We start from the raw sequence: 26,657 nt of genomic DNA, 5'->3' as shown, positions 1-26,657 counted from the left end.
TTTCGAGTAAGACCCCAGGGCGGGCCTCACACACCTACTACAGGTCAACTGGGTACTCTCACGGGTACACCAATCACACAGCAGACATGGAATTAATAAGAGGATCCAACTACAACTAGACTTTGCCTCATCTATGACCAGTGCTTCCCTTGCCATACCATTTCTAAACTTTGGGGAACCTAAATGAATCATGTGCTCCTTCTTGTATTCATTGACCATAAGAAATGCTTATGGACTGGTGCTTTGCTATAGTTTTTCTTCACATGTAAAGCACTATTGAACACTTTCACATCACAGGTGAATTTTTTTATCTTAGTATTTCTCTCTTAAATGTTTTCTGCCCTTCTCATGTATCTACTGGAAAACCTTTCTTGAAAACCAACTATGAAAATGCCTTGTGAAAGTAATACAATGCCGGTTAATTCAATAATCTTGGACGTCAGAATTCAGCTTTCGTTCTTTTCAATTAAGTATTCAAATATTCCTGGAAGGGTTGTGTTTTAGTTATTTTACATACAGGAGGTGGGCTAACATTCCCAAGGACTGTAGGCCCACCCCTTCATCTCACTTGACTGTTCTGGCCACACCTGCCTTACTGGACAACAGTGGAGCACTTTAAGGATTCTTGTGTCAACTCTTTGCCCACTCCTCCATGTGGTCCTCCCCTCCACAATGAATTCCGAGCCTATACCACAAGACAAATTCTGGGTCCTATGCTCTTTTCCATCCATTCTGTACTACCTCCCTTGGAGAAATCACCAGGCTCAGCTCCTTTTGCTGCCTCTTTGATGATCATCTTGTTTTTCAGAGAACCTCTGACATCCTTTCTCTCGTTCTAAGCATACAGCAACTCTTTTAAGCAGCTCCTCCACTGCTACTTCTTTCATGTTCAAACTACTTAAAAACCTTAGGTTTTCCAATGAACACCCTTTCTATTTAGTCAAATCCCCTATTAATACAATAATCTTGGATCCACTTTACTATGCACTTTAATTCTCAAGCCTGTACAATTGCCCTACGGCCCACTTCTCCAGTTGACAAGACATAGCATGCTGAACCTTCATGATTGTTAAAACCCTCTCATTACTACAACCCCTACACCTTCTAATCTTTGGCCAACTGTAGAATAAGTAGTTTATACTACTTTGACATTAACTGCATATACTGTCTTATAGTTGTCCCACCAATCCCAATCACGCCCATACCAGTTTTATATAGTATATTACAGATGTCTACACCTGAATCGGACATCTTTGGTTAGACATACAGTGTCCCTCATCAAAATCCCTAATTGACAATAAAATAATAATTCTAAAGATACATTTTGTATCCTGCTCTCTAGCAATGCCATACAGTTCTGATATATTAATCATATTTTCTGTCAGTGTGTCTTGATTTGAAAAGAATGCTGAATTTAATCACTTACTTCATCCATTTTCATACATGTGCCAAAATCTGCTAATTTTAAATGTCCGTATTTATCTAAAAGCATATTGTCTGGTTTCACATCTCGATGTATTAGTCCCATGGAGTGGATGGCATCAAGAGCAAGGACAACTTCTGCGGTGTAGAATTTGGCCCACTTTTCAGGCACGTCATAATTGCTCATGAGGTTTACTAGGTCTCCGCCTGGCATGTACTCCATCACCATGTACAAATATCTTTCATCTTGAAAGGCACAAAAGAGCTGGGGGAAAAAAACATGTTAGGGGTCAGCAGTTCATACAAAATTTCAATCACTGTCAAATAAAATCTTTCATTGCATTAAAACAGTAAACCATTTATGTACTTAGTATGCTTGAGTGAGTCAGCTGGTACAAGTGTACGGTCCTGTGCAAATAAAGCTAGAAGGGAAGATGGGAGTAAAGAAGCACAACTAAATAAACAATTGCGACCAACACTGGATATTAGTACAAGGATCAAAACAATTACTGAGATTTTTTAACACCTTCGCCGCAGTGCTAACGGGGCGGGGGGGGGGGGGGGCGCGCGGCGCTCACACGCTGGTGACGGAACCGCTCCGTCACCAGCCTCGGGTGAGCTGTGCTGATGACGGAGCGGTTCCATCATGGCCCCACCCGCTTAATAGAACGCGCAGCGCAGGCGCGAAATCAGCGTCGGGCGGGCCATGACGGAACCGCTCCGTCATCAGCACAGCGCCACCGCGGCTGATGACGGAGCGGTTCCGTCATCAGCGTCAAAGAGGTTAAGAGGTCTCTGAAATGACTATGAAATGAAATGAATACGAAATGAAATCCAGTATTTGTAAAGCGCACAATTACCTGAGGGTGTCAAGGCGCTGGGGGCCGTCGGGAAGATTAAGCGCGCTATTGCCCAGTCACATGGTGCTGGACTAACAAGCCACCGGCACGGGAATCGAACCGTGAACCCCGTGGTCCGGAGTCAGTAGCCCTGGCCGCTGGGCCACACCTCTTCCCCTAGATATATATATATCCATAAATATATACATGTATCTATCTATTATATATATATATATATATATATATATATATATATATATATATATATATATACACACATATATATATATATAAAAAATACTTAACAATGATGACTATCCAATAACCCTCTTTATCCGTCAGACTGCTACTGTCATTTAAATTTTTCTTCCACCAGCTAAAGCATATGGCGGTAGGTTCGCCTACTTCAGCCACTGGCTAACATCACTGTGAAAGACCGATTTCTGTCCTCGTGCAAGGAGCACATCTACAGACAAAGTAGTTGCCTTTAGTGGTTGGAACTACTTATGGCAATGTGTGCTTTGAGACCAAAAAATGCTTGCTTTTAGTTTTTTTTCTTTTTTTTTTTTTTATATATTGACGAGGTCCGGACAGCTTCCCCAGCAATAAAGTTTTTTTTAAAACCATGAAAATATATTTGTTCTGAAAAAAAAAAAAACATGAAAATACAAAACAAGTACCAACAAAGCCAAACGGCTGGTAGCTAATACTAGAACTTCTGTCTTTGCCAATGCTTGTTCTTTTTGCCTCACCTGACCTGTTCAACAAGCATTTACTTTCTTTTAAAAAAGGAACCTAGCGGAGGCTATTACATATTTTCAGCAAGGGCAGAAGACTCAATGAGTAATATGGACCTTTTTGAATAAATATAATACAGGCTGCCTGGATACAGTGGCAAAATAAATCTAAGGGCCCACTCGCAAACCATGTTCAGGTGCACCACATACAGACTGGGGTTAGCACCCCACTGAGAAACAAAAAAAACAAGGGCATATCTAGCACACGTGGGAACACAGAGAATTAGCACATGTGCAGAAATAAAATCAGAAGATAGAAACATGGAGTGACATTTCACCCACCACTCTGTGCTTGGTGCCCCAGCAAACCTTAATGATCACAAGAGGGATCCATTAGGAACTGGCATTCAAGATATGTACAGGAAGATCCAATGGTCTACTTTTGGAAGAGGCTTAGGATCCTGGAACCCTCCTTATTCCATCCCAAAGGACATAAAGGGGAGGAGACTTAATGTAGTACACATTTTGCAAATATAATGGACTTTCTGCCTGTAAGCATGTTTCAGTAATAGAGGAAGCATTTGCAGAAACAAAATGTTGTTTGCCTTGGGCCTCACCCAACACCTACTTGCCACTGGTTGCCAGTGCTGAGCACACGCAATGGCTATTAGAGAGGTGCTGTGTGAACAGCTGCTGACCCTTCTGTAATGCAACTGCCCCAGAAGTGCAGAAACAGGCGCATGAGCCCATCACCCTGAAGCATTTTTATTTTAAATATGGTTCAATGTCTCTTTTCTCTGGTTAGCTATAAAAGGTCTACTTAATTATGCGCAATCAAATGGCTTTTCTGATAGCAGATAATTAGGGCCAAGTGAGGCCTTGTGGCCAATAGAACAAAAAATTTCAGTAAATAAATCATGTGTTAATATGGCTATCACTGTGGCTCCATCATCAAGAGGGATTCAATAATTATGTGTATGGGCCCGATTAGCTGGAAAAAAAACGATCACTAAGATTCAGCTGAGATTATAATGTTGACACTTAAGACGCAAATCTTCTTTAGTTGTTAAGCCTCGTTGCCCCACCTCCAATCGCCCCCTCCCCCAAGAAAGTCCTGGTATTCAACTTGATTTGTAATTCTGTGATCCAAGAGCTTTTCCTATGGCTTGCCATTTAGCTGAAGACCCGTCCATCATGATGTAAAGCGGTGCCATCTTTATAATATTAATAATAAATGTCAGCACACGTAGCTAGATCAGGCGAGAAGGTAAATCTACACATTAAAAAGAATAGGGGAGAGCAAGGATCCTTGATGTAGCCACCATGTCATCCAATTAAAATAGCTCCGACCCACTGTTTGTGCTATTGGTGGTGGTAGGATAATTCTTGCTTCCCAACAACATAACTGGCTTTCAGTCCTATTTAGCTGCAACATGGTAGAAAAGGGGCATGAAATGCATATACATTCATTACTGCCCAGAGACAAATGCAATGGCAATGATTATGATAACCAGAGCCCATGCCGAGAATATAGCCCAGGACACAAGAGAAGGCACACAGTTAACAAGCATTTGCAATGCAATGGTCTCACAAACCTCAAAAACCTGCAAGCACTGTAAACACCACTTGCAGTTTTTGTAAACACATAAATAAAAGGAATTGCCTTTTACAATGCCAATAGCTCAAACTCTTGCAAAAGCGAGACCTTTGTGGCACCAGCGCTTTAGTTTCATCGTAAGCTCAAGCGCAGGTGCCGCAATGGCTTCAAATGTTGAGAAATATAAAAAAAATGTTTTTTCTATTTACTTTTGAAGCAATCGTGGCACCCACACTTTAGCTTAAAATGTTGAAGGCTAAAGCACGGGTCCCGCAATTGTAACAAATTTAAATAAATAGAAAAAAATGGTAGCCGTACGTTTTTTTCTTTTTTTCTTTATTTACTTTTGTTACTATCACAGCACTTGCGCTTTAGCTTTGAACATCTGAAGCTAAAGCATGAGTGCAGCGACTGCTTTAAAAGTGGACAAACATATATTTTCTATTTGTTTACTTTTGAAGCAATCGTAGCATCTCCACTTTAGCTTAAGATGTTTAAAGCTAAATCGCAGGTGTCGGCAATTTTGAAAAAACATAAATAAACATAAAAATTAAGGCAAGGGGCCGTATTCGGGCAGCTAATAAAAGAAAAGTGCAGCCCCCATTATCCTGAGGCGTGCTGCACTGAATAAATTAAGGGGAAAAAAAGCATTGAGGGAGATTCTGTCCAGCTTGCAAAGCAAGCTGGACAAAGCTTTTTAAGAAAATAGTGCTCGGAGGCTGTTATTAACGTCTACCGAGTAACAATACATGTAACAGGGGATGTCCTCTTGGGAAGTTACAAAAAGAGAAAAGGTGGTACTAAGGAGGGACTACTAAGCCTATTGAACAATGAAAAGCCACCATTTACAAAGAACGGGGACAGGAGTCAATTAAAAAAGATGAGCAGAAAGTGGGCAAAGCTTCATGCCCTATCCTGAATACAGCATGTCTCGAAGAGACAGCGCAAGCGCAGCCTAAGCAAGACCTTAGAATGGCACTTGCGTGCAGAGTTCTAATGCAGTGTCTGTAGGGAGTGCAACAAGAGCCATAAAAAGCAATTTGTCTATGGGTGGAAGGGATTGGAGCAAAGCAATAGCCATGCAGTTTTGACCAGCAAGCAGTTAGAACTTTCAAAAAGCAGCAACATCAAAGGAAGAGGAGAAGACAATGCTGTGAGAGTAACTAAAAGACAGAATGTTAAAAGGGTTCCCAAAATAGACCAAGGAAATGCAATAAATCTACAAGAAAAGAGGCTAAAAGAACAGCAAGGAGAATACTTACTAAGTATAGATCCTGGGAAGAAACAGTACAAAAGGAAAGAAATGGGGAAAATTGAACCAATGTTTGACTTTCCCACTCAAGAAATTGGTACTGCCTGTGCACCAAAGCCTGTGATCACCAATAAAGTAGGCTTTAAGAACAATTTCTTATTGGTGACCCACTAATGCAAAGAGTGATTTTCTTCTCACTGTACGTTTGTCTGCGCTTACCCATTTGCACTTTCCTCTTTTGACTTTTACCCAAGACTTCTCCATTAAGGGTTTTCTGTTGACTGGGTTGAGCTCAGTTGTAAGCCTAGAGCAGCAATGCTATTTTTGGAATAGCTCTACCTGTAATCATGCTCTGTTATTTCTTCAGATGGGTAGCCTCCTCAGTCTGCAATGTTATAGCAAGCAAGTATGCAAGCAGGTATCCCACTCTCAAAGATCTCTCTTTGAGATCATTACGGTAAGGCTCTGATTGGTCAACATTCCACATTTCTGCGCAGACCAAGACTGGCTTACGTATTAATCTCTACCCTTTATCTTGCGTTGACACATTCTATTCTTATCAATGAATGTCTTAGGACTCATACTATCTCGTCAAAGCCTTTCACCCCAGCTCAACAGGAAAAATTCCTATCCCTCTTTCCTTCAGGAAACCCCGCAGAAGGGAGTTCTCTCCTACCTTGCTTCACGAGGGCATGTTGTTAGCAGGCACTGATATTTCTACCTTTGCTCATGCTACTCAATAGACCATGGCCTCAAGAGCCTTTCGACCAAATGTTTTGAAAGCTATTAACATATATGTGACTCTTTCTCTACCTTAAAATTGGGAAGTTCCAAGCTCTGTGCATGGAATATCACACATTTTGTCTAAGATAAGGAGATGGAAATAATCCCCTCACCTACAGCCTCACCCTGCCGGATGTCTGGAAACCGAGTTCAGGTGGCATCTTTCCTTGAGGTTTAAACATTGTTTATTATTTGTTTTCCCGTGTACAGCTTGCTTGCAACCACAGCCACAGAGTCGGTCCTTACAGAACTTCATTCCGTTTTGTTTTGAAGGTTCCTAAATCACACTGCAGCCATGTTTCTGGTTTCTTATTTGGTTTCATTTCTCCTTCTGGAAACTTTGCCATCCTTTTTTGCCACGTTGTATTTCTTCCTAGCAAAAAGGTTGCAGGGAAGTGTACAGTGGTCTCTTGTTTTGGGTCATCATTGACATTGCATAGTGTCTTTTATTGCTGCTGAGTGTTTAGTTATAAGAGATAATAAGAATGTATCTGCCTCCTTGTATTTAATAAACTCACAGACTTTCTCTTCCCTCACACTGGTGATTTTACTTTAGAAAGCAGAACATTTACACTGAAAAGAGTGAAGAATTAGGGATACCTAAGATTTTTAGTATTATTTTTTCTTCAAAATACCGCTATATCTTCTTCCCCTATACTTCATTAGGTCAACATACCTTTCGATGTTGTGCCCAGCATAACCAAGATTTTCCACAAACAATGGAGATGCAAAAGAAACCTCATCTCTGTTATAATGAAAGTCCACATTATTGTCAACAATTTGGTCATTTACACCATAAGTTTGGAAAGCTTCAGATAAAACATCAATTAAACAAAAAAACCTTCCTGCAATGTGGTTTAGGAGACTCGGAATCCAAAAGTAGTAATAAGCCCAGCAACTTTTGAACCATCAAGCAGAGCCATTTACTGTGATTCGTGCTATAGTTCATTTGAATCCTGCTTTCGTTGGCCTCTTGTTCTATTTTCAAATTTAATTTTCATTATTATCACATATAAGCTTAGGAGGCACCAGATAGGACGACTAGTTCAAGTAATTTATTAACAGCCTCCTTCTGGTGTTGCTCTAAATCACAATAAGGCAGCGTGGCCCATTAAAGTGGCATGTATGCACCAGGCACAGAATACCTTCACACTTCATTCCATGTTGGGTCCACCTTCATGCATCATGGAGCTCAGCTGAATTCCACCCTTCCCTACTGACCCTAGGGCAGTTAGTCAACTTCTAGGCAGAGTCCTTGTTAAGTACTTTTGTTTAACACTGGTGTGCCAGGCCTCGGGTATTACTGCCCTCCGGTTAGATAACAGAGTTGCTTTGTTTGCACACTTGGAACTCCAAAAGAAGCCAGGTCGAACAGTCAAGGATTAATCCAGGGATTGGCAGAAGGGCTAGGACTCACAGTCCGTATCACCTACTGTCTAGCCGCAGCTCATCTTTTAAAAACTGCCAAGCATATTCAGAACAATCATGTGGAAAGGCACTAGTCTCCAAATAAAATTATGCCCTATGAACAATGTTATCCTTTGAAGGACGGGTGTGCGAATTGTCCGCTATCAGAGGTTGCCTTTAGGTCTAAGATGTCTTACTATGACTCAGTCTTTGAACAATGGAACAACAGATACATGTTCATCATCAGATGTTATCTTGTATGCTTTGGTAAGTCTGCTCTGTGAAGTTTGTTAGCAGTCTTCTCTTTAAGAGGCAGAAATGCACAGGAGTTTGTTAAAGCGCGACTACTCACCCGTAAGGGTCTCAAGGCGCTAGGGGTGGGGGGGGTTGGGGGGGTGCAGGTTCCATTCCATCAAGGAGGGGGTCTGTCGAAGAGCCAGGTTTTGAGGTTTCTTGCGAAGATGGGGAGCGATGTTGTCTGTCTGAGGTGGAGCGGAAGGGCGTTCCATGCTTTGGCCGCGAGGAAGGAGAAGGAGCGGCCTCCCGATCTGGTCTTTCTGGTGCGGGGGACCACAGCGTAGGAAAGCTGGGCTGATCGTAGGGTCCTTTGGGGTGCGTGGAATTTGAGTCGGCTGTTCAGGTATGCTGGTCCGGTGCCGTGGAGGGCCTTGTGTGCGTGGGTGAGCATCTTAAAGGTGATTCTCGCCTCAACGGGAAGCCAGTGGAGTGTGCGCAGGTGCTGGGAGATATGGCAGTGTTTTGGCAGGTTGAGAACCAGTCTTGCGGCAGCGTTCTGGATGTTCTGTAGCTTGCGGATGAGGTTTTTGTTTATTCCGGCGTAGAGTGCGTTGCCGTAGTCGAGTCTGCTGGTGACCAGGGCGTGAGTGACTGTCTTTCGGTGTTCGAGGGGGATCCATTTGAAGGTCTTACGAAGGAGGCGGAGGGTGTGGAAGCAGGAAGATGAGACAGAGTTGATCTGGCGGTCCATTTTGAGCTCGGAGTCCAGGATGATTCCCAGGTTGCGTGCGTGGTCTGTGGGAGTTGGCGGGTTTCCGAGGGCGGTGGGCCACCAGGTGTCACTCCAGGCGTCGGGGTTTGGGCCCATGATGAGTACTTCTGTTTTGTTGGTGTTTAGTTGTAGGCAGCTGTTTTTCATCCATTTGGCGACGGCTTCCATGCCTTCTCGAAAGTTGCGTCTGGCGGTGTTGGGCTCGTTGGATAGGGAGAGGATGAGCTGGGTGTCGTCTGCATATGACACGATGTTGAGTCCGTAGGTTCTGACGATGGGGGCAAGTGGAGCCATGTAGACGTTGAAGAGCGTCGGGCTGAGGGAGGAGCCCTGGGGGACTCCGCAGGTGATAGGTGTGGGGTCCGAGAGGAAAGGGGGGAGTCTGACCCGCTGCGTCCTGCTGGAGAGGAAGGAGCAGATCCAGTCGAGGGCCTTGTCCTGGATTCCTGCATCGTAGAGTCTGCGTATTAGGGTGCGGTGGGAGACTGTGTCGAACGCCGCTGATAGGTCGAGGAGGATGAGGGCTACTGTTTCTCCTTTGTCCAGTAAGGTGCGGATGTCGTCTGTTGCGGCGAGGAGGGCGGTTTCCGTACTGTGGTTTTTTCAGAAGCCGGATTGGGAGGAGTCGAGGATGTTGTGTTCTTCAATGAATGTGGCGAGTTGGCTGTTGATGGCTTTCTCGATGACTTTCGCTGGGAACGGGAGCAGGGAGATGGGTCTGTAGTTTTTGAGGTCGGTGGGGTCCGCTGAGGGTTTCTTTAGGAGGGGGTTGACCTCGGCGTGTTTCCAGTCGTCGGGGAATGAGGCGGTCGCCAGGGAGCGGTTGATGGTTTGGCGGAGCATGGGTGCGATGGTGTTGGCGGCTCTGTTGAAGATGTGGTGGGGGCAGGGGTCCGTGGGGGCCCCTGAGTGGATTGACTTCATTGTCTTCAGTGTGTCTTCGGTGGTGAGGGCTGTCCAGTCATCAATCGCTGGTTTCCGGGTGTCGGGGGTGGTTGGTGAGGGTTCAGTGTGTTGGTTGTCTTCGTCGAAGTTGTCGTAGATGCTCTTGATTTTGTGGTGGAAAAAGATGCTGAGTTTGTCGCAGAGGTCTTGTGAGGGAGGGATGTCAGTAGACTCGCTGGTGGGTTGGGCGAACTCCTTGATGATGCTGAAGAGTTCCTTGCTGTTGTGTGCGTGGGGGGAGATTCTGTCTTCAATCGCTTTTTTCCTCGTTTCTCTGATGAGTTGATGGTGGGCGTTGGTGGCGGCTCTGAAGTTGTTGTGGGCTTCTGTGGATTTGGTGTTTCTCCAGGCCTTTTCGAGGCGGCGGCATGTGCGCCTGGACTCTCGAAGTTCGGTGGTAAACCATCTGGCTTTCTTGGCACGGGTATTGTTGTTTTTCTTGAGGGGGGCTATGGTGCTGGTGCTGTCCGAGATCCATCTATGCAGGGTTCGGGCTGCGGTGTTGGGGTCGTCGTTTTCCGCGATGGTTGGGGTGGAGTTGTTGAGTGAGGAGGTGAGCTGGTCATCGGTGATTTTGGTCCAGTTTCTTTGTGGAAGCAGGTGCTGGTGTCTGTGGATGGTGGGTGTTCTGAAGGTGAAGTGGACGCAACGATGGTCGGTCCATGGGAGTTCGGTGGTGTGGCTGAAGGTGATGGAGTTTCCTGTAGTGAAGAGGGGGTCGAGGGTGTGTCCTGCTGAGTGCGTGGGCTCGGTCACGATCTGGCGGAGTCCAATGTTGTGGAGGTTGTCCAGGAGGGATGTGGTGTTGGGGTCCAGTTGATTGTCGAGGTGGAAGTTGAGGTCTCCCAGCAGGGTGTAGTTGGTGGATGCGATGGCCTGCGGGGAGATAATGTCCGTGATGGAGTTGGCGAAGGGTCCGCGGGGTCCAGGGGGTCGGTAGATGAGGGTTCCTCGAAGGGCGGCGGTGGGGCTGGCCAGTATCTTGAAGTGAAGGTGTTCCATCAGTTCTGTGGACTCGTCAGGGAGTGTGCTCAGGCGGAGGCTGGATTTGTGGACGATGGCGATTCCTCCTCCTGGGTGGATGGGGCGGTCCTTCCTGGAGATCTTGTATCCTTGGGGGATGGCGATGGCGATGTCCGGTCCCGAGGTGGTGTTGGTCCAGGTTTCGGTGAAGAATGCTACGTCTGGGGTTGTGCTGTCGAGGAGGTCCCAGATTTCTGTGGCGTGTTTGTGGAGGGATCGGACGTTGAGGAGGATGCATTGCAGGGTCTTCAGTTCGGTTGTGTTCTTGTGGGCGGGTTGTGCTGGATCCGTGTTCTTGGCGGTGCTGCAGGTGTGCCGGCAGCGGTGACAGCTGAAGGGTCCATGGGTGTCGGCTGGTGATGCTAGCTTGCAGTTGTTGTTGCAGCCTGGGTTGAGTGCGTGGAGTGCTGCTGGCTCGTAGCGTTGGCGGGGCGGAGGTCCAGGGTTCCTGGTGCTGGTCGCGGACGGGTCGCAGACGGGTCGCAGACGTGCTTGCCTTTGATGCGCCTTCGGTGCACCAGCGGCGCGCCCGCAGCCCGCGGCCGCCATTAAGTAGGGGTCGGGGAGGGCTGGACAGCTGGGAGGCGGGAGCGGGGAGGGGAGCTGGATTGGGCCGGTCGTGCTGGGGGGGAGGGGCCGCGGGGGCAGCAGCGGCGGGGAAAGGTAAAGGGAGGAAAGAAGGGATAAAGAAAAAAGGGAAAATAGGCAGAAATAAGGCACAAAAGAGCAGAGATGCAGAAAAGAGCAGAAAGGTGAATGATAGAAAGTGTAAAAAAAACGAGTGAAAACGAGAGAAGGAGCAGAGGGAGAGAAAGGGAAAATGGGCAAGAATAAGGCACAAAAGAGCAGAGGTGCAGAAAGGTGAAAGATAGAAAGGGGAAAAAACGAGTGAAAACGAGTGAAGGAGCAGAGGGAGAGAAAGGGAAAGGAACCAAAGAACCTGCCAACAATTGCACAAATCCCACTAGATTCCCACCCAATAGTCTGGGATAGGCTGCCTAAGAATGGGCTAAAATTCAAAGTTCAAATAAACAGTTAATTGAGGTACCAGATATTGATGATGGTGCATCAGACGTTTCAACAGTTCAAATTGGTCTGAAAAATCTTAAGTCACTGCAAAAAAATAAAGAGTACGAAGCACGCTGTGTGAACCAATTAAAGTGATTTAAATGCATACAAGACACACAATCCAACTCGCATCTCCAAATGCAAATTCTGGTCAGCAACTCCTCAAACACAGAAACAAGGCAACATCTAAGGTTCCTTCATCATTGAAAAAGTAAAAAAAAAAAAAAAAAAAAAATCAGATGTATGTCCACTCACCAACCCCGCTTCCTACACAGCCACAAACCCATAGCCCCAATCAATAGCTGCTTCCTCATCAATATCACTGAGTTCGGCGATTACACGAAGCAATTTCTGCTCCCCCTTTTGGCCAGAGCATACGGGACTCAGACATATCGCCTTTTCAGGCCTGGATCCTCTCATTACCACCGATAATTTGCCCCCTCGGTCGCGGATGGGACACTACCTTCTCTTCTCCTCCGCCGTTCATCTGCCACCTATTGAGGCTTGCAAATATACCGACCTTCCTGCAATTCTGCCCAATTAGTCCCGGACGGGACATCACCTCCTGCCGCCTGTGCAGGTGCATCCCCACCGCGATCACCCCTCTGGCCCCCCTGCCGCTCCATTCCTCTACAATTTGGGATATGCCCGGACCCTTTGCGACTCATTTTTATAGCAACTTCCCAGGCACTTGTTTCATCACTTAGTCCTGATGAGATAACAATATCTAGCTGGGATCGAACCGTCGTCGACACATACATCTTTAACTCTATACTGTAATTTGTATCTAATTGTGGAGTATGAGATGTAAATTTGATTGTGACTTTTTGCTTATTTACATTTTCACAAATTGAAAAGTCACTTTTTACGTCACTTGCCTGCGGTAAGGAAATCGGCTGATTTCCCATTACCCTGTCAGGTCCTGCTCACTCACCTTTCTGTATAATAATCTGTGCGTTGAATTTAATGGTTAATAAATATTTCTATCTTTCCATTTGATACACTCGTAAATCCCAGTTTTGATTGTAAAATTGTGATATTGTAACTATTTACCTTGTATGAGACCACTGTTTTTCTTAAGATATCTTCACCAATGTCAAGCAAAAAGAAATACTACTCCAGCTGAAAAAGAAAGACTGAGAAAGGCGGTGGAGGTCCTTGCCAGACAGCTACTGCAGACCCCTGCTGAGATCCTAGCAGCGATAATAGTCAATCGCTGAGACAACTTACAAAAAGCAGGTAAACTCTCCTTGAAAACTAGAACTAGCATCAGCGTCCTATGATAAAGCTAAAAAATCATGCAGAAATGTGTTGCTCCATACATTTTTATTCACATAGGTTTATGTTCACATAAAAACCAAATCCTAGACGGAAAGCATTTCGGTTTCATGTCAAACCGCACCATTCATTTATAGGTCGACTCACTAAATGTGGATGCTTTGGTATCACTAAACATGCTGACCCACCTTACCTACTCTTGGATTGTCAACTGCATATTTCTACAACATCTATAACAAAGGTATAAGAAGTGAGTTAAACCCTACATCGCAGTATGTAGTTAGAAAGTACTGATAGGGGAGACAGTATCCCCATATAAACCCTACATCACGGAGTGTAGTCAAAATGTACTACTAGAGGACATCACATCCCCACCTAGGCCAGTTAAATGCAAACCCCCACTAATCACCCCTCTCCAATAATTAGTTCACGTCATTCAATTGATGATCTCAGGTGCCATGATGTCGCATAATACTCCTGTGGCAATAACACAAATATATCGGCGTAGCATAAGAAACAGTACTAAATGTATCAGAGGACCTCAAGGACGTAGAAACAAAGAAGAGCCCACACAGTCTAAAGCTAAGTGGCTCCACAAAGGCAAATTCCGGTCCTTAGCGAACCCATAAAATCGATCAAATTAACTAATTATATTCACCTCCAGCTTCTTTCATAATGTCGTGTCCATGAAAGCCAAGGCCAGGTACCTAGGATTATGCAAATAATAAATCTGAACGCTAGTCACAGCAAATTTCACGCAAATAAAATTCATTAAAAAGTCTGTCTTTCTTACTAAAATGCCACAAAGGCTCCAAAATCCTGAAAAGGCAGCAGTTCACCTGGTCTTCAAATTCTGTCACCCAGCCCCCATTTAAGACGCCTTCACTGGCTCCCAAAGCAATCCGTAAATAAATATGGAGTTCTGCTAACCTATAAACAATTCAAAGGCTCAACACCCATATACTTGAGTAACAAACTCGCTCAGAAACCTAGTTGTATCTAAAACACCCTTGCTTATATGCGCTTTAGAGTAAAGTGTGGTATTGGTTGTATGTGTAATGTTGTGCGCGTGTCTTGTCTCGTGTGTGTGTGTTAGCGCGTGTATGTGTATGCGTGCGTGGAATGTATGGAATGTGGGGAGTAGGGAATGTAGCGAGAGGAGAAGCGGGCTGGAGGAGAAGGGTGGAGGTTGCTGTTGTTCGGTGTCGCTGTTAACCTGTACTTATTAAATAAAAGAAGAAGTGCGGAACCTAAACCTGCCTACGAGTTTCCTTGCAACATATGGCGACGAGGAAGGGATTTGAAACCTTCCAGCGGCACTGAACACGAGGAAAAGAAGTAATTGTGAAAGAAAAACCTACGTAACAACAAACCTACGTATTGATGAGGATTACCGGACCTCCTAGCATTCAGCCAACCCGAAAGTAATGGTCAAGTTGAGCGCTTCAACAGGGTGGTTAAGGAAGTGATTGAATTAGCATTGAGCGCAGGCTTACCCTGGAGGAAGGCGCTACTAGAAAGATTAACTGCATATCGTGTGACTCCGCATTCTGCCACAGGGAAGACGCCTTTTGAGAGGTAGGAAACCATTTACTGGGTTGGTTCCTTGGTGGTTGAGGAAAAGAAATGAGAGAATGCGGTGCAGTAACAAGGACACTGATAAAGAAGTTAGGTCTAAAGTCAAGAAGTATCAGGATCGTAACCAGAGGTATCATGGAGGTAAACGTAATTGGCCTTTAGTGAGAATTGGTCAAATGGTTCGGGTGAAGAATCCTAGGATTGTGTTGAAGGGTGAAAGTGTATGATCCAAACCCTTAAGAGTAATGAGGGTGTTTAGTGGTGCAGTGGAATTAGAAGATGTAAGAGGTGGAATTTTCGACAATTGAGTTTTTGTAATGAGAGGGGTGGTGCGGTAAGTTCATTATCTGGTTCTAATTCTGGTGGAGTTGATGAGGGGACGTGCAGTGGATATATGTTAGGTGATGATTTTGGACTAAAGAAGGATGAGACGTCAACTGGTATCATGATTGATTGTGATGCTAGACGTGATACAGGAAGTGGTGTTAGAGACACTGTTAATGATGTTTCATCTCGTTCTGATATTGGTGTTGAGGGTGGCAACTTACGTCGTGGCAATAGAACAAGGAAGTTGCCTGCCCGGTTTTCTGATTTCAAATTAGGGTAGTTCTTTGTGGTAGTGTCTTTAGTTGTTGAGGAGGAGGGTGTGTGGTATTGGTTGTATGTGTAATGTTGTGCGCGTGTCTTGTCTCGTGTGTGTGTTAGCGTGTGTATGTGTATGCGTGCGTGGAATGTATGGAATGTGGGGAGTAGGGAATGTAGCGAGAGGAGAAGCGGGCTGGAGGAGAAGGGTGGAGGTTGCTGCTGTTCGGTGTCGCTGTTAACCTGTACTTATTAAATAAAAGAAGAAGTGCGGAACCTAAACCTGCCTACGAGTTTCCTTGCAACACAAAGCTCGACTAATACCTAGTCACACTCTGACAGAAGAATGATCTAAGAAGCAGTACATGGTAACTGGTAAGATAATGTGATACAATAGGACAAAGCAAAAGTGTTTGGGGTGCAGGTAGAGGGGCATGTAAGGCTTGGTAACTGTGCAAAGCAATTAAAAGCCCCACGGTGAATCATTCACAAAATTTGAAGTCATAGTGGCCTAACCCAAATAGAACACATGCGCCAAAATGAAAAGCTCTATCATTCACTGCAGCCTCCTTACCAGGCTGGTCCCCTATATAACCTTTTGCTTTGTACAGCCAGAAAATTGTGGGTTTTGCTATGTTCTAAAATCATTTTTCCATATACACGAATATTGGACAAACCCAACTAGCCAAAGAATCTGTAAAGCAGCACCCCCAAGGACGCTTCTACCTTCCTTGACTTGCCCATCACTGGTGGGAAAGAAGAAGGAGTTGTTGGTAATGGTTAGTGGCTTTATACATGGTGACCGGACAGGCCACATAGGTAGGGACAAACGGAGGGATGTGATCATGCAGGGCGGTGCATCACATTCATTCACTTGCCATGCCCTGCAACACAAAAGAGAATGTTGTTGCCTAGCCAGTTTTGGGCAATCTGCAGCGGCTCATGTGAACTGCACTGAGGAAAGAGCAATGGGAATTGGAAAGATAGGTGGGGGAATCAGTATTAACATAATAATTTACTACCTCAAGATATGTGCGGATTTTTTTGCATAAGGAAGAAAAGAGCATCCATTCTCGGAAATCTAAGTTCTTGTCTGTTTCTGAAGGTTTATTGCATTTTTTCGTGCTCTCCATAAGTCTCTTATGAACAAAATAATGTTTACCCGCAGCCACTTGCTGTTCGTGCTTCCTGAATCTTTACACTTACAATGGCGGTAATTGCTAGTTCACTCTTCGGAGCCTAGGGCCCTTTCTGAAGTCACCAGAGAGATCTCACTCTCGGTTTACAAGATGAGCTCAATTACGTTACCAGGAAAAAACTGCTTCTGAGTAAGAAACAAGCTAAGGAAGGTAGTAAATGAAAATTACAATTCCCCTGTCAGTATTCCTTTCCTTGATGCTGGAGGGCATCATAAAGAGCTGCAAAAGTAACAAGATAGAAAAAAAATCCCTTTGTCAAGAAAACAAATCAGGTCTACCAATACTCTCAGTACAGCAATAATAGCACTACAATGTCACCTTTGTATAAATATATGTTCATCTGTGGACTTTTGAGACAGCTCACATAGCCAGGCCTAAAGCCATATTTAAGACACAAATTTACATTTGTCATTTGGGCCGAAAACGCATTTTAATCACAATCATGTTCCAAACTTATAAGAAGGATTTACCCGATTAATCAGTTTGTGCTACGGAACAGGGACTCTTCCAATTTTCTTACTTTAGTAGGCTGATGAAGAAAACCTATGCATGTTGATGTTGGTAACCAACTCCAGTTACCAATGGGGCTGTTATAGGACCACTTGCCGATTAAAGAGACCACATAAGCAAGGAAGGTTGGTGCATTAGGATAAGACTATCAAAGGATAGTAAATAGAACGCATTTGGCCACATGAAACAACAGAAATAGATCGCGTAAATCCACTATTATCAACTACCTACATTAGTATAAAGGAAGCATTTTTGTCCTTATGTCCAAATCGCAATGAATGAAAACGCACTTCAAACCAGAAGAAAAGAGGCAAGCTTTGTTGAGCACCAACGGTATGCAAATAGGACACTACCCCGCTGCCCAGATTTAGCTACTCCCCAACAGAATGTTAGTCATTTTACCAACCTTGGATGAATGATTGACTAAACCTTGTTGCCATTCAAAAAGGCGACTGTAAGAATCTTGGGCAGGCATTTAGCCACAAGCCTGTTTGACTGTCTAGACCAGAAAAGACTGCCATTGTAATTGCCATTAAATTCTGATTTTCTGAGGTGCCCTGAGAAAAGCACCCACCTTTCTAGGTGACTTCTGTGAAGTAGTAACTTATAAGCAGAGTGAAGGTACTAGAGGGATCTTTATGTTGAGCTGTTCTCAGAGGTTCCTCAAGGAAGATTGTTCTGTTCTTAAATTGCCATTTGCGCTCTAAATGAATGTGTGCAATATTTCACTGGACTTCATTGCAAAAGGCATTCTGGCTGAGAAGCCTTTTTCGAAAAGTAAATCTATTCTTGGGGGTCTAATAAGCTGAACCTTGTCAGGGTGAAGACTTTGCTCCCCTCAGTACTTTGCAAGGGGATAAAGTTGCTTTTGTGGATGCAGTTCAAAAGTCTCAAGTCACGGGATGCCATTTTAACAGTTCCCACAGTTTCTTTCTATTCTTGGGAATTAAGTAAGAGTAGCCATTTTTTAATGTCTCTATGGGGTGCATGATGTGATTTGAGTCCACAAGAGAGGACAGATGTAGAGATAGGCGTAATGTTCTCGATTTTTGGGCTACCTGGTCTTTCTTTCTGCATTTATTAGTATGGTTCATGTATTCTGTCCTACCCAGATCTATCAGATGGGATAAACATGCTGTGATGCATTTAACCGGGTATTCCACCATCTTTTTTGTCTAGGACGTTCAACTGGGATATATGCGCAGTGTTTTTGTAGAGCATCTTTTGGTGTTGACTGTTATATGGAGCCAAGCGTTTAGGCATTTTCCCTATGAATTAACCATATGTGTAGAGCATATTCATTTTTGCTTTGGATATGGATAATGTCGAAAATTGACAGCATTCCTCCAGTAGAGAATTCCTTTAGGAATAACTTCCATCTTCCCGAATGACTTCTCCAAGAGTAGACACAGCAAAATGTATACACAAATAGGGAAACATCGCAACTCTTTTAGTAAATTTGCTTACAACTTTTCTTCTTCATTTGTGGGCCCCGAGCACAGAGCCTACCTTTTCATTTGTTTACTCAAATACTATTCTTTCCAATAATTGTGTGTGTGGGAGCAGTTATTAGAGAGCATTTGAGGTAGAGACAGAAGCATAAAATAAGATAGGAACAAAGATGTTTTGAATTTGTGGTGTGTTTGAAACCTTTATCGAAATAACCTCAGGTAGATCATTTACACAAATGTTGAAAAGAAAGGTTTGCAAAAGAGGTTTGCTTTATCCTTGTTTTATGGGGCATTTTGTTGTCAAAGGTTTATTTCCTCCAGGCCGCACTCCTGCTTACGTAATTTTATGATGCATAGGCTCAGGTATGGGTTGACAAATATTTTTTCATGTTTTGGCAATAATTTGTTCTGGTTGATGTAACCAAACCTGGAGTAGAAATGCAAGGAAGTGGCATATAGGACTTTTTCGTTGCTTCATCTATTTTGAACCCAATTGTTGGGAGGATGAAGGCCTGGTCAATGGTGCAGAAGCAGCTCTCCACTCACCTTGGTAGATAGTCCAAATGCCTATTTCTTCTTCCCATTGCTGAAAGTTTTTGAAGATTATGCTGGTAATGATTTTGGCTTCCAAATTCAAGAGACAGAAAGGCCTGTTTAAATTGGGCAAGATGCCTTTCCCTTCTTATGTACCAGCGCTACAATGCTGTTCAGCCAAGAAGAAGGGAAGGTGCATGTTTTAAAATAATGAAGAAAAAACCCTGATAACCTACTAGGAAACCGATCTTGCATTGTAGCAGCGCACGTTTGCAGCCAAGCTAACTTGAAACAATTGAATCAACAGCACTGCGATAGGATCAAGGATAAAAGATGACACAGAAGGACTGAGTCCATCCGTGAGCCTACGATGCCTCCTTATCATGCCGCCCATTATATCTGCCCCGCTGCAGACATTATGATGGCCCTTAGCTCAACTCATTTGCCTTCCTGGGACCCCGGACTGTGGAAGACACAAGAACAACGGCAACTAAGAACTGTTATGTTGTAGTTTTCCTAGGTCATCTTTGTAAATGTCCTAATTTTTTTGTTTTTTCAAATAAACACCTATTCCATTCTTGAAGTACAACTCCAGTAAGAATCGTTCTGTTTAGAAACCACTGTATTAGTCACTATATAAAAAACTAACAAGTTATTTACCTTGGATAATTCTCTTTCTGGTAGAACCTCTTATGTAAACACACCTTTACCACCTTTAAAATGTCCACAGGCACCACACTGGATACAAAAGACTTATTCTGCATTGCTCCCACGTACCAGTCGGTGCACTATGCAGCTCCGCATTGACTTCACTACATCCATGTAAGTGCCACCGATGAGTGTTGATGCCAATTTTTTTCTGGACACTGTCCGCTCCCACGGACGTGGAACCACAAACAATTAGAGGTACTAGTGTACAGAAACGGGAAAGCAGGGGAGGAGCTTGAGGTTAGATATGTTATTTACCAGAAGGATTATGTTACTTACCCTGAAAGCATCTGTTCTTGGCATGTAGTGCTGTGGATTCACATGCTGTGCATAAGTCCGCCATCTAGTGTTTGGCTCAGATGACTAAAAGTTATTTTTCTTCCAAGAAGTTGTTTGAGTCATGTGATTGTGTGACTCCTCCTTTTGGTGATAGTGTGCATGGGCATCGACTCCATCTTTAGATTGTTTTACCGCAGGTGGGTGAGAATGGAGTTTTAATAAATATTAGTAATGTTTTGTCCATGCAATTAATGTGAATTCTTGTAATTAAACTGCAACCCACACAGGTTTCTGGGGAGGAAGGACGGCACATGTGAATCAACAGCACTACATGCCGAAAACAGATGCGCACAGAGTAAGTAACAATCTGTTCAAAGCACATGTGTTGTAGATATATATGCTGTGCATTTACTGTAAAGCTGTCCCTCTCCCAAAGCTGTGGTTATCCAATGGTGATAGCAGTTGTTTGAAAAAGAGTCATTAGAACGGATTGGCCAACACTGGCCTGTTGAAGTGCAAGTACATCCACACAATAATGTTTTGTGAAGGTGTGTGGTGTGGACCATGTTGCTGCTTTGCAAATGTCAGCAAGGGGAATATTGCCTAAAAAGCCATAGAAGCCCCTAAGGGTTACAGGTAAAAATATTTTAGCTTTAGTATAACAGGTTTGGATAACTTTTACTATCCATCTTGAAATTCTGCTCCTTGCGATAGGATTTCCAGTGTGAGGGGGTGAAAAAGCAATAAGTAATGGCTTAATTTTCCTAAAAGTCTTGGTTCTGTCAATGTAGTACATTAAAGCTGGTTTAACATCCAGTGTTTGTAAGGCTCTTTCTGCAACACTCTGGTTGTGGAAAGAAACCGGTAACTCGATTGCTTAATGTGAAAAAGAGAAACTACTTTAGGTCGAAAGTTTGGATTTGTCTAAAGGACTAATTTGTCTCTGTGTAGCTGGAAGAATGGTTCTAACATGCCAAAGTGAATTGATAGTTACTAGAAAAGGAATTTTCCATGATAAATATTGCATTTAGCAGGAATATAGTGGTTCAAACGGAAGTCCCACAAGTCTTGTTAGTACAATATTAAGATTCCATGTTGGTGCAGGTAGACACCTAAGTGGAATGGTTCTTATGTCCTTCCATAAACGCCGTAATCACAAGTATCCTGAATAAAGACAAGTGTTGTCTATTTTGTAAGTAAGCTGCAACGGTTGCTAGGTGTAAGCATATTGAGGTACATGCTAGACCAACATTTTGGAAATGCAACAAAATCAAAAGGATTGTTTGTATTTGTGCATGTAGAGCGTTAACCTGCTGACAGTGTAGAAAAAATCTTTTCCATTTGGCAGCATAGCATTGTCTGATTGTAGATGTACGCGTATGTTTAAAAATATCCATACATTGTTGAAATAAATTTAAATATCTAAATTCTATGACTTCAGGAGACAAATCGCAAGGTTCATTTCCTTGGGATTGGGGTGTCTTATTGTGCTCTGGTTTTGTGTGAGAAGGTCTGTGTTGAGGGGAAACTTCCTGTGTGGCACTACAGAGATTTCTAGTAGTCTGGTGAACCATGGTTGACGCACCCATTTTGGAGCAACCAATGTTTCTATTACCGATGCTGTCATCAGATCCAGAGGGCACACAGTATATTAGGCTCTGTTTGTACGCCCTATGGTGCCTACCTCATTGTCACACCTGTCACATTTATATAATGCTCCACAACACCGTACAGGACACCTTCTCCGACAGAGTAGGGTTCCTGTCACTCTTGCGGTAACTCACTAGACAGCACAGGATACCCTGCTCCCCTGCAGAGGGTTCCGGATTTTTTGCCATGCCTGGGTAACCTAGTTTGCCACCCAGCGTGTTGCACTGTGGGGCAAGCAAATTCAAATTCAAATTCAAAATGCTTTATTCGGTATATAAAATATAACCATATAGCAGACAATAAAATTATACATTGTAGTACATTTGAGGAAATACAATTACCATACTGTACAGGGCATGAGATTATTCTCTAAAGACAAGATAAATTTAAACATCTTACAGGTGTGCAAATTTCGCAATAGTCAATCTTGCCTTTTTAGGGTTAATTGCGTTAGTTCATATAAACACTATTATAAAGCGTCTAAAAATGAATAGTCCCAATTTATAAAGTGCAATATTAAAGTGACCTATGCTAATAACATTAATACAATTTTCATCTAGAATGTACAATTTTGATTCGAAAGGTGTAATTTTAAAGTGGCCTGTGCTAATAACAGTACTCAGACACATTTCTCTTGCTAAATTTGACAGTGGAATCATATAATTCATAGTCATACAATAATGGATTTCCTTCTTGAAACACATTTTAAAATATATGTGGCTACATAAAAACATATATCCGTACTATTTAGTTCAAACATTACCCGCAGAGCATCTTTAGTTGTTCTTTTGTTATACTTTAAAAATATGGGCTTTAAATACAATTTCCTTAAAAAAATATAAAATTTACAGAATTACAAGCAACTTCTATGTTTCTATTGCTGATGCTGGGATGCAGCCCCATTTATGGGACCACATCTCCTATGAGAGATGGACGTACCTTAACGCCCACGTCACTGGCACATCACCACGCTGCTCCTACTTGTGTATTTCTATAGGACACAGCCAGTGGGCTGGTTAGACTCTAGCTGGGACGTCTCATAGCTCTAGCCCTAACCATAGCAGGTTAGACGCGTCTTAAGACTCCCGTACCCACTTTATCGGTTGCGGGATACAAATTTTGTTTAGAGCAGCACAATGGGGCCGTGTCTCCTATCTGAGACCCAGCGGTCTCCGGCACCTTTAGCCTGCTATCGGAGATTGGGCTCCTTGTGCCCAGTATTAGTCCTCCCCACTCCCACTTGCGGCATGGGTTGAAGACCCCATGTGGTCCCATTCGTGGGACCATGAACTGTTAGGCGAGTTGGCCGCTCTAACCAAGGCTTCTCATTTAAGCTTTGATCAGGGTCCTTATCACAGGCCTAGCTTTCATTGTGGCCCTCATTTGAGCACCTGATGATCTCACCATTCTCCTAGTATGGATTACGGGCCTCATTATGGACCCAGTCCCATGCTATGGTACCCAATATTGCCATAAGGCCTGCATTACCCCCCCACTATGGGGCTCATTCAGTCTGTTCTGTAGCTGGTTGTCTCTCTGTTTACCCTGGGGATGGTAGGCTTGGGCCAGCCCAACACCTCTTAGGCACAAACTGTGTAGAGTTTTATATACAAGATACACTGCACACACAGGATACAGATCATTACCATCTGAATGGCCATCTTCTAGTCAAATACTTGATTCATTTTTAATATACTCCTTCAGTGGGGACTGTACCTGCAAGTGTGAATGCATACTCTCACAGGCCTTGTTTCAGCTGATGTGTTGGTTTCCCTGTCGCTCCATTTTTATGCTTGATTTTGTTCTAGCTTTGCATTACAGGTGTACCTAGTGGCATGAGAGTGGACCTTCTTCTCACTGTAGGTTAGATGACTCAAGTAGAGTACTCACTGGTCATCACCTTGATCTGTGATATGCATTAGCTAATCATGTTAACAGCATGAGCTTAGACCATGTATAATTGTCTAATATAGCATGTCATGCGAGAGCTTTTCCTTATCTTTGTATTAGTAATAGTCGCTTTGTTTATAATTTTTTCAAGAAAGACAGTGGACTCAGAATACATACAGGCCATCGCCATCATTAACTTGCTGACCTTTTTCTTGAATTATCATCTTTTTTTTTTTTAGCAGAGTGACAAATTTTCTAGGTCCTTACGAATGCCCATGAACCCATCTTGGGGCAAACATGGGCAAAAACATGTTAAAAACCTACAGGGGTGTATTTGATTAAATCCCCGAGTCCTCTCACTTTGGACCCTGTCTTAAAAGACCATCAAAAACAGCCGATTAGGCCCTCTAAGTTTTAACTGTGCTTTCTTTTCGTATTGACAAAACCCACATACAAATCATTTGTTTTACGTTCTACAGAATAACAAGTTGTGTCAAAAACCAAAGAGATCTAATACGCTTAATCAACATGCTTTGAAGGCAATTTATATATTGAATTTTGCCTGATCTATACATAGGCCAGGAACTCACCAGCTGCTGGAAAATGAGGTACTCCTGAGCATAAGTTTCAGCAAACAGTCAGTTGAAATAAATTAATAGCCTATGGTGCTACTGAAGTCAACTCAATACTAAAAACATCTACAAGGTCTAGGCAGAAAGAGAACAGTACATTGAGAAGAGAGGGACAATGCTGCGACTGTATATCAAGAAATGGAGATGAGTGCGTGCAGCACCTGGTCTGACCAAATGTGCATAAGGGAACTCTGTGCATTAGTCACTAGCTGAGCCGTACATAGGATAAGCACAGCTTAATAAAAAATAGATGACATTGTAAAAGGTGGCCCCAGGATCCCATGGAATGGAGCAGTATGAATAAGCAATATTAATGGTAGATGTTAGCAACTAAGTCTGTCAGGTTCACTGCTTCCTGCAGTCCTAGAACACAAACTATCTCAAGTTTATGCGACAATTATGGCTAATTTCTCCTTGGTCAACCCGAACCCTTTATCTGCATTTTACCAAAAAGCACGGAAGAGTCAGCTTAGTTCCTGTGGAAAGGAGCCATTTCCTTCTGTAGGTGGGCTTTGCTGAATGAGATAAGCTCCGGCTATAGAGCACATGGCAGTGATAAATAATGCACAAAGGGATGGATAATGCATGAGAGCATTCTTTAGGTTACAGGATGTGATGCTTTCTGAAAAGGGAGGAAAGACGTCGTCATAGAATGAATACCTCAATTACAGAAAATATTCTTCCTTTTGTTCTCTCGTGCTCCATTTGCCAGCTGCTATATTTTAAAAAAAGAGGAAGAAATACAAACAATATAGAACTACGTTCAGCGTATCACAATTAGGTCTCACATGGTGTGGGTAATGAAATCCTTTGAGAAATAAGGAACTAATATTTACTTAATCACCATTTCTTGAGATACCCTCTGAATTCATGGTGTCTGACTGGAAAACGACCACTGGAACCAAGTTACACCTGACTGAGGAGCCCAAATCAGGTCGAAACCGGCCTTGGGTTGCTTGTGTTCCGGTTCAAGGAGGACCTAGCCTGACAGTTTGGGCTGGACTTTTTCAATTAGAGTAGGATAAAGACTGATTTACATATCGGTGGGTCCATAATGAGGTGGCATTGTTTGCAAAATAACTATAAAAAGGGATGCGGCTGAGGGTAATTTCTAGTGGCTGAGATTAATTTAAGCATTCCACCCATCACTTTTTTGCATACTTCAGTGGAAAAGGACCAGAGGCATTTACTGGCCGATCAACACAAGAGTGGATGTTCATCCGCTCAACCCTTGGAGCTTGTCCCACTGAAGGAAGCATAGATACAACAGGAATGAAAAATGCTTGGAAGAACCAAGTATATATTCTAGTGAGGTTATGTGATGACAAGCCTCTGCTTTCACGTGGCCTTCGCTACAGTTCTCAGGAATGATGGGGCGGATCCTCTTGATAGTATAGCAGCAGCAGAATACAAAGGGTCTTTTTTGGAGCTAGGTGAACAACCATGGTACCAGGCAAAAATCAGTAAATTAGACTTGAATCTAAAATCCCTGAGCCAAGGTTATTGAAGCTGCAAAAGATCAGAAGTGCCCCCGCCTGCACAATCTGTGTAATTGGGCTCAGCAGGAGCCGACCTCTTCCGAAGTTGCGCTTGAAAACAACATAAGTGCATCTGGAAAGAAATGTATTTTACATTCGATTTGTGCTCACCATCAGCATGACCACTAAGAATGAAGACTGACTTAACTTAGTTGGGTTGTTATATTATATACCACGTTGTGCCGTGCTGTGCAGAAACGATGCAAGTGATGTTACTGAAAAAAGTGTAACATTGATTTCTGAGGCTGACTCTCGGTAGCTGGTGCATCACCTTGCATGTCCTCTACTAGCACTGCCATGGGGGTCACTGGGCCAAAGCACCTGTCGGATTCTGTGATAACATCTACCAACCCCACCTGGCTTTACAGTACCGAATACAATACTTGTAAATGTATGTAAGACTAGTTCCCTTATATTTCAATCTGGTATTTCAAAGTAGTCAGCCCTCTCTCTGACAATTTAAAATTGCTCTAACTCAGCCACCACAAAACAAGGGCCTCCTCTCCCCACACCCACCGCACGATTTCTACCACCCAAATGTATGTGTGTATAATCTATAACTGAAGTATCATGTTAATTTATGCATTGTTTCATCTTTACTTTTTACATTCATAATACACAACTCATAATACACAACATACTTTCAACTTTCCAGTACCACATATCTGCTCTGCCAATCGCCTGCGTTTGCACAACTCGATTTGCTGTTGATAGTAATTCCTGTAGAAATGTTACTGCTATTTAAT

General features: G+C 43.3%; 1 protein-coding gene across 2 annotated transcripts in view; it reads right to left on the bottom strand.

Moving 5' to 3' along the window:
• The window catches only part of ROCK2 (Rho associated coiled-coil containing protein kinase 2), a 663,375-nt gene that overhangs the window by 288,952 nt on the left and 347,766 nt on the right, over window positions 1-26,657 (bottom strand). For both annotated transcript variants that reach the window (XM_078647798.1, XM_078647799.1), the window contains exon 5: window positions 1,427-1,687. In XM_078647798.1, the coding sequence (XP_078503924.1) occupies window positions 1,427-1,687 (261 nt within the window). The remainder of the gene's footprint in view (window positions 1-1,426; window positions 1,688-26,657) is intronic.

The sequence above is a fragment of the Lissotriton helveticus genome, chromosome 6 (assembly GCF_964261635.1).
Source record: "Lissotriton helveticus chromosome 6, aLisHel1.1, whole genome shotgun sequence".
NCBI lineage: Eukaryota > Metazoa > Chordata > Amphibia > Caudata > Salamandridae > Lissotriton > Lissotriton helveticus.
Note: the sequence above shows the minus strand (reverse complement) of the source record. Positions and strands in the feature narration are given on the sequence as shown.